Source organism: Uloborus diversus, chromosome 3 (genome assembly GCF_026930045.1).
Source record: "Uloborus diversus isolate 005 chromosome 3, Udiv.v.3.1, whole genome shotgun sequence".
Taxonomy (NCBI): Eukaryota; Metazoa; Arthropoda; class Arachnida; order Araneae; family Uloboridae; genus Uloborus; species Uloborus diversus.
In genome coordinates, this window is record NC_072733.1 from 26,963,387 (window position 1) to 26,977,912 (window position 14,526).

Below are 14,526 nucleotides of genomic sequence, written 5' to 3' on the forward strand. Positions count from 1 at the left end.
TTTGTTATATATATGAGACTGTAGAGTAAGAATAATGTTTATTTTTTCGATTGGATTGCAGAAGTGATCAGGAGAATAACTCCTTCTATAAGTCAAGAATTCCAAAAAAAGCAGTGGAAAGTTGTGCAAAATGGGAAAGCTAACATCTTGGTCTGAAGAAAAATATAAAAATGTTTTAAAGACGACAAACTTTGAAACTAGTTTCTTCTGAGAATAGGCTTCAGATTCTCGGATTGCAATGTTTACTTCAAAACGATAATTAGGATGAGGTAGAGAAGTATTTTTTTAGAAAATGGAGCAAGGTCGACGTTTAGGACAACCAATTGGGAAATATTGAGGTATTCATTTAAAACAATGAATATTGTATCTAGCCTCTTTTGTTCCCCCCCCCCTACCGAGTTGCTGTAGTAGCACTGAGATCCGTAGATGTTTTTTTCTTTCATTTTTTTTTGTTGTAATCCATATTCCTCTTCAACACTTATTTAAACAGCTTGAGCTGTGTTCAACTGATACCAGCTTCATCTTATTTTTCTTTGACAGCTCCCCATTATTAGAAATCTGAATATGAAACAAAGTGTGACGTAAAATAATTATTTAGAACTCTGTACTTAATATGACATATTTTACTTATATTTTTTTTAAATATTTTTTCATATATTTTATTCCAGAATTGTGTTATTATATTGTTAAAATTTAATTTTTTGGAGCTTTTTAGTTCCTTTTACAATAAAGGAAGTATTGTATTCGCGTTCATTTTTGTACTAGAGAAATATTTCGCTCAGTTTTAAAACTGAATATTACTTAATTATTTGGCTTCATGGGGTGCTTCGAACCAAGCACTTATCTTTTAACGTAGAACATGTACCAAAAGAGAGTGAGCTCAATCTCCACATTTGGACAAATGAAACATTTTTGCACATATTATTTGCACTTTATTCTCGGAATTCAAAATTTAGGCTTTTGTGATATATTTGAGCATAAGGGACCATTATATACCATAATATGAAGTATCAACTTTCCAAAAAGTTCACTTGTATTTAAACAATAGGTGAATTCCAGGAAAAAGGAGACATGACACTTGAATTTTAAAAATATTAATATTCTGCCTCTTGCCATATACCATTCTCTTCAGAAATGAATGCTTTTTTTAAATTTTAACCTGCTTTTACTTCCTTTTACAAAAAGGAAGTATTGTATTCACAAAAAAATTTTCACCCAAAAATTGGCCTTAATTTCCATTTTGATCACCCCCAAATGAATGTTGAGTTTATTTTTCAACCCGACCACACGTGGATATGTGCCTAAGAATGTACAGACACCCTAAATGTCCATTTTGACGATCCCCGAGTTAATTACAACGAGTTTTCTCATGACGTCTGTATGTATGTACGTATGTATGTGTATGTATGTATGTCGCATAACTCAAGAACAGAATGTTCTAGAAAGTTGAAATTTGGTACTTAGACTCCTAGTGAGGTCTAGTTGTGCACCTCCCTTTTTGGTTGCATTCTGATGCTCCAAAGGGGGTCTTTTTTCCTTTTTGGGGGGAAATCATTGTTAATTTCGATGTAAACTCAAGTGGTGTTATAATTTGGGGGACACTTGGCGATATATCGCCAGTCTTTTGGTAGTCAAGTTTTGCCGACAAATTTGGCAATTTTTAAATTTTTTTTTTTAAATTTATTTATTTATTTTAAAATCTGGTTTCGATTTGGCTACTGTTAGTGATATTTATTAAGTAAACTATTGAATCATATTAAAACTCCCAATAATGAGAAAATGACATTAAATTGGAGTAAAAAGAATTCATGTGATGCACACACATCAGCTTGTTTCTTAAGTGCTAAGGAATCACATAAAAGAGTCATTTCAGTTGAAATAAAATAATACCGTAAGAGCATTCTATCTTATGTCTTAATATTTAAGCATAATTTAAGATGTTTCATTTATATTCTATGTCTTTCAAAATGGGGATGCCTCCCCCCCCCTCTGCCCGTTTTGAACAGCTATCAATGTCCCATTTAAGCCACCAGCAGTTTTTTCTTTTTTTTTTTAGTGGCACTTCTTTTGAAAGGATTTAGAGAATTTTTCTTTAAGTTTTTCAGAATTTACCTGAAATCTGGAAGAAACAATTCTATCTTCCCAAAATCAAGATGGCTTAGTTAAAGTCAATTCAGTAAAAAATGAAAATCGGTCAGAAAAGTTGAAAGTTTTTAACAAAAGAATAAATCATCAAACATGTCATGAAATAGATTAAATATGGTAGTGCCATAGTGCCAGTTCTGATCATTAACAAATTGTAAGTTCACATTTGGCCCGCTGTCCTTGTTGTAAACAATGCTACCCTTCTGTCCATCCTTGTTTTGCACTTATAATGGGGACTCACATTTTATAGAGCCTTGAACTAGGTCAAACTTGTTCTATAACGATGTTAAAAAAAAAAAAAAAAAAAAAAAACATTTATTATAATACAAGTTGGCGCGGAGCCTTGCACGGCTGCCCGGCACTCGAGCGGCCCCTGGGCTGTGACTTTCACCCTCACCTCCCTTTTTTATTGAGGAAACATAGCGCCAACAATAGAGTGGGACTGCTTTTGCTCTCACAATTGAAGTCTGACCGTAGGGAGCAAAGATAAGCCAGTAGAGAGCAGAGCAGACTGTTTTCGAAACGAAAGCAGGCCCGATTACCTTTATGATGGCAAAAGATAATATTTTATCTAAGAAAATAGAGAGCATAGTTTTAAAACATTTGCGTTGAAAAGCACTCTTTGCTTCCACATAATTTATTTCTATATTGCTAAAACATTGTTTTGGAAAAATCAAACAGAAGAGCGCCTTTTGAGAGGGTGCACCATGAAATGTCCCGGTCAAGTCTATGGCCAGTCCGGGCCTGGTTACAATACCTTAGTGGCAGAACAACTAATACATATACATGAAGAAATGATTTGGATACTTAGTACACTAATAAATGATGTGGCAAACCTCTAATATTTTTGAACTTTGGCAATAGCGTAGTCAGAAATTACCTCCTAAGTTGGGTGTTAGGTCATAAACTCTCATATGTTTTTTTCAACTATCACATTAGGGTTGGAAAAATGTGTAAAATCCAAGGGCTCTGGGGGAAGGGGATCTCCCTCCTGGCCTCTAAACCAGAGGCGTGCAGGGGGGGGGCAGGGGTACACCTGTTGGCACAGGATCAAGCCTAAAGAGAGCCCAAGTTTGGTGAAATTTATGTAGAGTCATAGGAGTAAACTACAGACTTAAAAATCATTTGTGACAAACTACAAAATTTCTGTGTACGCCTCTGCTCTAAACTATATATTCTTGTCTTGCAGTACCTTACATCAAAATGAATTTTGTTTAAACTGGTTACGTGAAAGGTTTTGTAAATGACTACTATTTTTTAAGATGTTTACTGTAATAACTGTATCTAAAAGGTCTTAACTGATTTATTGGTCACTTAGTTGAATTTATAATCAGCCAGTTTTCAGTTGTTAAACAGTAGAAAATTTACTTTTCAGTTTAAATTACTGTGTAAGATCGTTAGTTACATGCTTGCTGTCACTCCCCCCACCCCACCCCATCCAAATATTTGTGAATAATGTAATTCAATGGTTAATGAGCTCAGTTGTACAGATGGTGATGAGGAATTGTATTATTAAAAATCATTATTATGGTTAATTAACAAATTATCTTCACGGATTTAGCAGCAGGCAGCTAATTTGCCTTTTGGTGCTTTCCTGGTTTAAACTATGAATATTCCTCTCAAGGTCCTCTTTTTAATCCTAACTGGTCCTCTTTAGTCCCCTTTTTGATTGAAAGTGGTCCTCTTTTACCCTTTTCTATGGCTAAAATGTGTTGAGAGCCCTGTTTATGTTATTTAGTTTTGTACATGGTTCATGGCTCAATTACTGCTCTTGTGCAGCTTATTGAACAATTCACATAAGACCAATTTAAATAATATTTACAATATGTATATTTATTTACAATTTTATCAAATAATAGAGCATGGTTATTTTTTCATGACCCTATAGTTTCATAAAACATATTTTCTTTCATTCTTTGAAGTTTTAAAACATTTCCTTATAATGGCAATGTAGACGAGTTACTGCAAAATGATATAGACATGGGTTAGACCTATAAGGGAAAATATAATGATAGAAAATAGGGAGGTAAACAGTAGCCCCCCGAAGTTGTCTCGTATGCTATGCATGTTAGTATATTACACATAAGACAGCATCTTTATTTTCAGAATGAATTAACTAATTTCTTTGTTACCTCATGATTTGTCATTGTTTGCTCAAAAAGACATTTTGATTTCAGAAAAAAAAAACTCAAAAGAAAAAGAAAACAATAGCCTTCTGAATTAAATTCGGTTTCTTTTTTTTAAAGTTACGTATTACTGCTCTTTTGATCAAAACCGTGTTTTGAAATCGAAATCGATTAGTTATTTAATATCTATATAGCTGAATCTTTGATGAGCACTGAATTTTAATGTCTTGTGCGTTAACAATTTTATCAGTTGTCATCTTTATTTATAATAGCATTTTTATCCTGTTATTTTTTTTTCATCCACAAAACAATGATTTGAATAATTTCCTCTGTTATTATGTTCACTCAGTTGTATTTTTAGCACTCCTCACTGTTTCGATGATATTTCATTTGTAAATTGTAACTGGATTATATTGCAAAGAGTCCAAAGTTTCGGCTTTTGAAACTGCCCATTTGAAAACAATGTGTCACATTTAAGAAAATTTTGAGGACACTTTTTTGTTCTTCGGTTTTGAAATTAGCATGCTTCCTTTATTTAAAATCATTTAGCCTTTTTTGCTCGTCACTCATTTTCATTTGCCTCCAAAACTTAATATTGACAGAAAACAATTTTTAAATATTAATATTGTAAAAAAAAAAAATGTCAATTACTTAAGAAACCAATACTGAATAAACTTTAGTATAGCACTCAAAATCTTAGTCACACTCCAATCTTGTTGTGACTTCTGGCCAAACACAATGACACTTTCTGAAATGGACTCCTGCTTTTTGTGTTCACTTACTGTTTTCAGCTAATCTAGTACCATGATTGAAAATCATTTGATTTTTATAAGATGTGTGGAAATAATCATTATTAAATTTCAAGAAAAAATTGTCTCTGTGGAAAATGAAAGAATGCTAATATATTACTTTCAAGAATAAAAAATAAATTTTAAAAACGTGTGGTTAAAGCAAAATTTGCCGCTGCTGAACTTAGGCAGCTGCTTACTCTTTCTATTGGGAAATTGGGCCCTGGTTAGTAGTAAAAAAAAAGACGTAGAATGCAAACTTGTATATTGTATTGTGGGAATATATAAAGACTATAATAGTGTAATAATATTGCTACTTCTTCTCCCACTTACAAATTGTTATCTCCTCCACATATTAATATCGGAGGAGAGTTTTGTCTCCACTTGAAAATTTAATTTTAAGCCCTGTTAAGAGCAATTGTTCTGTCTCAGAGTAATATTTTCTTAGGCAAAATTAAGTTTGCAAAGGGTGAGATATTCATCTGGATTGATAGATAAGTTTACAATGTTGTTTCAGTTCAGTTTCCTTGTCCATTTTGATTTGTGTTTGAAAATCAAATCACATTTTCGAATAATTTACTCAGTGAAATTATTAAAATAAACTTAGTGTTAGATGTATAATATATAGTTAGATATTATATTAAACTAATGGACATCCTTTTTGCAGAGTAGTTTTTAAATCATTGATTCATTATCTTAAAATCATTGCTTCTTTGCATTGATCACATCTAAATGATTTATGTAACATTTTTTATTCAATTCCATTTAGAGTGTATAAATTTTATCAAAAGCAGTGCAAATGCTCTGTGATCACTCCATCTCCTCGTTTTTTGAGTCATTGGAATCCCCATGAATGGAATTGGAATGTTGAGTTTGCTCCTACACCTGAAGATATATTCTGGTATTGATTATTTATTAAGTCTAGTTCATCTCTATTTATATGACTTCATTGTTCACTTAAAAATACATTTATATTAATTGTTAGAATCATAATCAATAGTTTTAAATTAGTTGCTCTTTTTTAAAATATCTTATTTTACTTCAGGGAGAATCTCAGTGTCCGCAAAAGTCTCTGGTACAGTAGAGCTGTCTTCACTAACCTTGGCCTTTTTCTACTATTCTTTTTCCTCACAACTCCTACTATTGTTCTCAGTTATTTAGATGTATTATACACTCCTGCAGTGAAAAAAATTGTCAGAGAGGTATGTAGTTAGAAAGTTTACAGGCTAAAAAATTTTGATGTGCATATTCTTTTCTCACTTGCTTTTTTTTATTGATTTATTTTTCTTTGAAAAATGAATCAATAAATTTTCTGTTTTTTTCTTTGAAATGAAAAATAATAATTGTTGAGATTATAAATTAATGTTTTATGCATAATCATGGTGTGCAATTAAAAACTATTATTTTACAATGATGTTTTTCTGATAAAAGTTCAGTGACAGATGAATTGAAAATACTTAATTTTGTTATCAGTCATATTTGCTCTATACTTAGTCGATAAAAAAGCGATTTCTTTATTATATCTGAATTTGTGATAACTCATGAATGAAATCTCTCATCTCCTCTTCCTGAAACTTTTAATGGGGTTATGAAGTATTGGCAAAGTGATTAATAATCTGTGCAGGTTTCAGAACCGTGTTAAAAAAAAAAGCAAAAACCCAGATTTTGAACAATAAAAACAAACCCTGTTATTTTGTTGAATAAATCCAGAACTTGGAGGAACATTAGAATTTTAAATGTAAGCAAACTCCATCCATTAACATGTTGATATAGTCTTAAAACACAATTATGTAAGATTTTCTTCAGTCAATATCATCTCTAAAAACTCTTGTAAACCTTCTGTAACAAGCTTCTACTCTCTCAAAACTGAACAAATTCTGAAAATTTTTTCGTTTAAGAACCCTTTTTTTACTGCATTAAAACCTAATTTAAATTTATGGTGCTGAAGAGAAGTATGTAAGCTATGCTTGCTCATATAATTGGATATTGTTATGAATGGTATGAAATGTTATTGACAAGATGATTTTTTATTTATGCACAATTTAAAAGCGGAAAATTATTTTTTCTTTCACAGTACGAAATAGAATCTCTATGCGACCATATATGGTCTTATTTTGAAATTCATCCCTAAGTGGACGATATCATTGTAAACGCTGTGTGATTTTATCTAAAATACATGACAGTAAGCTTGATTTTGATGAATGAAATTTTGAAATAAAATTTCTCTGCCATCAAGAACTACTTCCCACTTATATTGACAAACCCATTGTCGAAAAATCACTGATGAGTATTTTTCTGTATGAGATTTAAATTAATGGTTGAATTGTACTGAAAATGCAAAACATAAATATTTAAATCGGAACTTTTTTTCAACTAGTGTATTTTGTACTAAAGCATTTAATTTTCAAAATTTTCAATCAAACTGGTGTAGAACTTTTTTTTTAAGAATTGACCAAAATAATACATTTTCTGGTTTTATATCAAAAAGTTCATTGATTACAGGCTAAAAAACAATTAATGTGCATATTCATATTTCTTGATTTTTTCATTCATTTATTAACTTTTTCCTTTCAAAAGAAACTTGAAAATAAAAGATAGTAATTGTTGAAATATTAACGCTTTGAGCATGATCATCACTAAAAACTATTATTTTACAATAATGTTTCTGATAAAAGTTCTGTAACAGATAAATAAAATATACCTAATTTTGTCGTCCATCATATTTGCAATTTACTTTGTCAATAAAAAAGTTATTTCTTTAAATAACAATCATTAACAAATCTGGGTGAGTATCACTTTATACATCTTTGAGATGTTAATCATGATAACACTCCTGTATGCTCTGTATCCAGATTTGTCATAACTTTGTTTCATTTGTAGTAACACAACATTTTCTTTCAGACACCTGTAGTTAAAGACTTTTTCTCAACTTTGCTGTTACTTTTGTTTTCATCACTATTGCCTGTGATCGTTTCTTTTTCTGAGCGATTTATTCCACATTGGACAAGGTACTAACTGAGTAATTATTAATATTATATAACAGATCTAGTTTTCAAATGTCATTGCATAATACCATACCATGATACTAAGTCTATTTTCAAAACTAGTTTTCATGTGATTGAAATGCTATGCATGCTGAGACACTAGAAAAACTACAAAAAAGAAAAGAAAAAAAAACTTTGTTTGATGAATGCACTCGGTTGTATCAGTCCTGTTGTGATAATTACTGAAATGTTTATAAATATCTCAATTACCTCTTAACTAAGCTATTTTTATGTGTAGAACGAAAATAATATCATAACTTGAAACTGGGTGAATGTTTTTTTTTTCTTTTTTTCACAAACTCTCAAATTAAGTAGCTTACACATGTTTTATGATTACAAAAACCCTTTATCAATGAACAAAGATGTTAGCTTCAGAGATAAAAGTCATCTGAGGAAAGCTTTACACAAAGACTTTTTACACAGTTAAATTTTCAAGGTTGTAGAAACTGTTTTCACACATTAAAATTTTAAAAAGTATGTTTTGAGTTTTCTATTCTCCTTATAACTTTTGAAGGAAAAAAATTCAATATGAAGCATATATATATATATATATATATATATATATATATATATATATATATATATATATATATATATATACACACACTGAACTAAAGTCAAATTTACTTTGAGCAAACTTTATTGAGAAAACTTTTGATGTAGGTTATGTACAAAGGATATTTTTGATTTGGTTATTTCAAGGGTATTTGTTGAACATTTCAAAACGTTGTATCATTTTCTCTTATGAGAAAATTTAAAACATTCATGCATCCTGAGCTAAAAGAAAGATTTTCCTCAAAAAAACTTTGTAAGAAGTTTTGGCATAGAGTGGGTTGCAAAATTAATGTGGACATTCAGAAAATTCCATAGTTTCACTTTTTATGTATGTTTCACATAATTACTAGTGGTTCAACTGTTCATTACTTTATTTTAGAATTTAAACTGGTTTTATTTATGTAAAAAGTTATTTATTTTTAGTTTTGAGCTCACATTCTTTTGAAACAGTTACTTTGTTGCAGTACTAAAATTTGTAAAATTTACAAATTGATTAATTACGAAATTCTTACCCTACCATTTTGTTTCTAATTCCTAGCCTCACAATGGGTTTTTATGCCTACAGTTAAGCAATAAGAGGCTTTTCTTGCAAAAAACCTTTTTTTCAAGAATTTGTTTATTTTATTGCTCAACAATTATGGGTCAAGATACAGATCCTTCTTCCCAGAAAAAAAATTCAAGATAAGATCGATTCCGTTGGTTACTGATCATTTCCAAAAGAAGATAGCAAGCATTTCTGGTGTTTACAAATCAATTGTGAACAAAATATAACTTGAAATTAAATGAGAGAAAGGGGGGTTCAACCCAACCAAGCACTGCGACCAGAGGTCTATTGTACTAATCCCCACACAGAAGCCTTAAAACAGAGCAATGGCTGAAGCAAAATTCTACAAACACCTAATAAGAATGCTATGAATCACCTATTATTCAAGCAAATGACGACAAGGTGTTCACATTTATAGGCAAAGAACACTTCAGAATCACACGTGATGTGAGTAACAGTTTCCTCAAGAAAGAGGCAACCCCAGAAAGTTGGACCCTTATTAACACCCATTAAAGCTAGGTGCCGCTTTAAGGTGCAACGACCAATAAGAAGACTAAAAGCCTTTCTAATACTATTTTTATTAAGAAGCCTTTTGCATTTTCGGCAAGTGATACCCAGAAAGAATCAGGACTGTCTCTCTTAGGATGACCAGCTGAATACGTTCAATGTCATTGTGAGAACTTCTCCGAAGGGAAGGTTTCTCTCACAACAGCCATCATAAACATACTCCCTGCTTGAGCATAGGACAGTGGTTGGCCTGCCCTTACTCTTAAAGATGCAACAGTTTGAACAGTGGAAGGAGTTGAAACCTCCGACCAAAGATATTTGGTTTCTCCTACCTTCTCGGGAAAGGCCGGTCCAGTGGCTTTCACCTTCTGTACCAGCCTCCCCCTCTCTTGCCTGCGCCTGCTGCATATTTGTGCAAAATTGAGTGCTCCCTGCCCGGGGGGGGGGGGGGGCGGAGTCGGTGGGTTTCAGCCCTGCACTTCTGCACCCTCACCTCTCTCAGTCGGTGGGTTGCAGCCTTGCACCCCACCTCCTCCAGCAGCAAGGTTGCTGGTTTTCTCCTTCAAGTCAGCCTCCAACTCCACAGGAGCTGGGAACTGAGGTGGTATAAGGTCAACACCCGCACAACCATCCTGTACAAGTGCAAGGCTAAATACAATGAGGTTTTGCCCGGTTCCTCGAGGGGATTGTTTCAGACATCATACAACCCAGATGCCATTCATTCATCAGCAGGGTGCCTTACACCTTGGATTGGGTGTCCATTTTAATCGCCTCTTACAACACACATGGACTACATTGGGACTATTATGCTCCGGTAAAAACATAACTTAATTTGGATATAAACTTCGCAATTTCTACAGAACAAAATGGGATTTGTGACAGAAAAAGCATTACAACACAAATGTTCTGACAAAATAATTGGAAATATTTGTTTACAAAATAGAAAAATGTGCTGCAAGACTAACCCAATTAATTCAAGAAGATTTGAATTGCTATTTTGAAAAGATCGACCCAAAGAAAACTGACAGAAAAAAAATGGCCTGGCATCTTTCTGTATTAAGCAAAACTTACTGTGGCAATAAAGAAAAAAACCTCTTTTCTGCGCTCTAAAGCATTAGCACATGATATTTCAGGACTGAAATAAAGTAAGTGAGCGGTTTATGTGCATTGTTATTTATTTTTAACTTCTTTATAGGTAATTAAAATTACATTTGTCTAATATTAAGTATGCTTCACATAAGAGTTCACATTTGAAATTTAGGTACACAAAAGTACTTTTATGTAGATACTCCGCAGGGAAAAGTATTATTCTGACTATAGTCTAGAGTGGGTAAAGCATCCTATTAAAGCAGTATTGTGCTCTCTAATCAGTTCCAAAGAAGTTGGACAATGTGATAGCTTCATATTGTGTAAAAAGCCATGAGGCAGGACAAATACAGAGGAATATTTCAAATGCATCTAATACCACAGTTTCGTGAATGGATCCAGAATAATCGCAAATATTTTGTTTTTAAGCAAGATTCTGCTCCTTGCCATGCAGCAAGAAGGATTTTAAAACTATTAAAGCATAGTAGTATCCGAGTTTAGCATTTGCTAGGTATTTTTCTTGGTAGTAAACAAATTTTTACTTTGTAGGAAGTTGCAAAGCTCCACGTTTCCATCAAAAATAACACACCAAAGTAACATTTAGTTAAAAATTTAATAAGTATATGGTTTCCCAATTTCCAGATTTGAAAAAAACTGTACAAAACTCTGTATAAAAAGCATTGTTGAGGCAAAATAAAACCTTATCAGAAGATAAAGAAAATGTAACCAAATATTGACATAATATACTATTTATTCATTATTAAATTTTTCATCCTTTTATTATTTTTTCCTATGTATTTCCTAATTATATATTTCATTTCATAATAACTTCATTAAATAATTTCATTATTTATCAAATCATGAAAATTAATGACTGTCCACACTAATTTGGCAACCCACAGCGGAATGTGTGCAAAAAAAAAACTTTTTATTTTTGTTATTTTTAAGGATATATTTTTTTTTAATTCTTTTTTTCTTAACATAAGGAACTGAGGAAGACCTTCAAACATTTTTAATATTTCACCATTATCACAAAAAAAAAATTTTTCAGTACTGAAAATTAAAGTGGATGACGTCATCACATGTGAACTCGATGATGAGCATGTGCCAGTGATAACCTGTAAGGTTCAAAAAGTAGCCAAATGTCACTGAACATAGCAACATGCAGCAAATTTTCACTAAATTTACTGCCAATAATAAGTTGCCAAAAATAATGCTAACTTGCCAATATGCATTGAGTTGCTGCAGGACCTGAATCTAGTCGCTATAAGTGCTACTGTAATGTCTTAACATGAATATTTACTCTTAAATATTATATAAATAATAATTAATAGTAGTAATATTGGCTATGTCAGTTTAACACAGACCTCCCCCCTTTTTCTCCCATGAACTTACCCTCTCCAATTTACCCTATTCCTAGCCAGCTCACCTCGTCAGGCTGGGCCTTAGTTTCCAACTTGGCTGACATACCCTCTTGGCAGCCTTGATTGTTTTTCCTACTAATAGTGAATGCTTTTTATAGGGGAAAAAACAATTATAAGTTATAGAGATGTTGATTACCTTCATTTTTTAGTGGTTGATGAAAGATATTTATTAATTACTGCAACTAGTAAATTACTGGGAAAAATACTTTTTCATGAATAAAAATTCTATTATATTTTATCTGAAGCAAAAACATTAGTTATCACTTTGATTTAAAAAAAAAAAAAAACAAGCTTTTAAAACATTATAAATTCATTACTTGACCATTTTGGTCAATTGCTGGCACTGATAGCATTTTAAACAACCAGTAGTTGACCACCCCTTAATCCTAACATAAATGGTTAGTTATTAAATGGTTTTTTTTTTTATTTGCTTGAAACATAAATGATCTGCATATTACAGTAAAACCTGCAAAGTTGACCACCTTTGTAAGTTGACCACCTGTCTATGTTGACCACTTTTGTCAGGAACGGAATTAGTCCTATCTCGTATAATGAAGGAAAACCTCTGTAACTTGACCACCTTTCTATCTTGACCACCTGTCTATCTTGACCACTAATGTACCCCAAATTTGGTTTGGAGTAATGTAAAAAACCCTTTGTAAGTTGACCACTTGGTTTATTTTTTAAAACTTAATTTAGCAAATTATTTTATTATTTTTTTATAGCTTTCCAAGAATATTTTTTATGCCAGACCAGCATTTTACCAACTAAATAAAACAGCAGCATAACTAAATCTCCTTGTAAGTTTAACCACATTGGAAAACTACTAAGAACCAGATTCTCCAAACTTGTTTTTCTTTTGTTGTTCTATTTGAGTTTACCTTTTGTACTCTCTGTTCAATGAAAACATATGTCAGTAGAAAAGTACAAAGTATTTTTTTCCAGTTGCAATATTTTTTGGCAACACTGGAATTGTGCTAGAGTAAAAGTTACTTGCATTGCAGTATTTCTGGTGCAAGGGATTAAGAAATAGGACATTTTCATTTTCAACTGCCTTTTAGAGATGAGAGTCCAGTTTATTGCTCTTTGTGTTATAATTTTACATAAAATGGCTTCAAAAAGAAAATTAGTTGAACTTGAGATTGATAAAAAGTATGAAATATTAAAATTAATTGAAAAGGGAGAAATCCAGAGAAAATTCGCTGACACATTTCCAAAACTAGTGTCTAATAAGAGCGCCAAACTTCAATAAGGAGTTATTTTGTTGAAAAGTAGATCATCATGGTTATAAATGTATTAAATGTATATGAGAAAAAAAATAATCAAAAAATTTGTTATTTTTGATTAGCTATGAATTTTTAGGAACTGTTAATATCAAATAACATTTTATAAACAATGATATTCTTTTTTTTTTTTTTTTTTTTTTGATCAATTTACTGAAATTTTAAATTTACATGACACATTATACGTCATTCTGAGAAAATAACCTCTAAAAATATTTGAATAACATTTTAAATTATTGCTTCAAAGTAATGTTAAACAATGAAAGTGAGTTGAATGGAAAGAGTAAGTGTCAATTAGTCAAAAAATGAATACATGGTGCAAGAAATGACAAAAAAAGAAAAAATCACTACCCCCTTTATAAGTTGACCACCTGTCTAAGTTGACCACCAAAGTACTGCACCGCAAGTGGTCAACTTACACAGGTTTCACTGTACGATGAATAAAGCTGTCAAATTAAATTCAACCTAAAGCAATACAATTAAACATTCATTCTCATAAAACCCTCTCACTTGTAGTAAAAGTGACTGTTTTAAATCTTTCTAGATGGCTTTTAAGTGTTCTGTCCTAACCTCCAATCAAAATTTTAGTTACATCAATAAATTCTAACGGAGCATTTTGTGGAATACTAGATATTTGTTCTGGAAATCAGATAAAGAATATGTACTTATTGGTTCTTGCTTTTTACATTTTTGTACTTGAGTGATCCAATTTCTAGCTTGCGGTCAAATACTGGTGGGTCACCCTAAATACGCTTTAGGTACATTGTACTAAATAAAGCTTTAGGTACAATGGAAACTAATTTGTTCCCTCTTTTTTTGGCTAGATATATTACTCAATTATTTGAGGATTTTGAAATCCTGTTGAGAGGAATAACATTACAAGGAAATATCTGTTTCAAAGAAATTAGTTTTCAGTCCCAATTCAATTGCCATTACATTGCTTGAATTCCATTAGAACGAAATTCCTGTTACAAAGAATAAAATTTGATGTCCTTTGAAGTTTAATGTAGCAGGATTTCACTGT

General features: G+C 31.6%; 1 protein-coding gene across 1 annotated transcript in view; it reads left to right on the forward strand.

Annotated features, from left to right (window-relative positions):
* The window catches only part of LOC129218295 (calcium permeable stress-gated cation channel 1-like), an 82,522-nt gene that overhangs the window by 52,507 nt on the left and 15,489 nt on the right, over nt 1–14,526 (forward strand). The window contains exons 13-15 of the mRNA XM_054852528.1: nt 5,829–5,960; nt 6,105–6,261; nt 7,961–8,067. Coding sequence (XP_054708503.1) covers nt 5,829–5,960; nt 6,105–6,261; nt 7,961–8,067 — 396 coding nt within the window. The remainder of the gene's footprint in view (nt 1–5,828; nt 5,961–6,104; nt 6,262–7,960; nt 8,068–14,526) is intronic.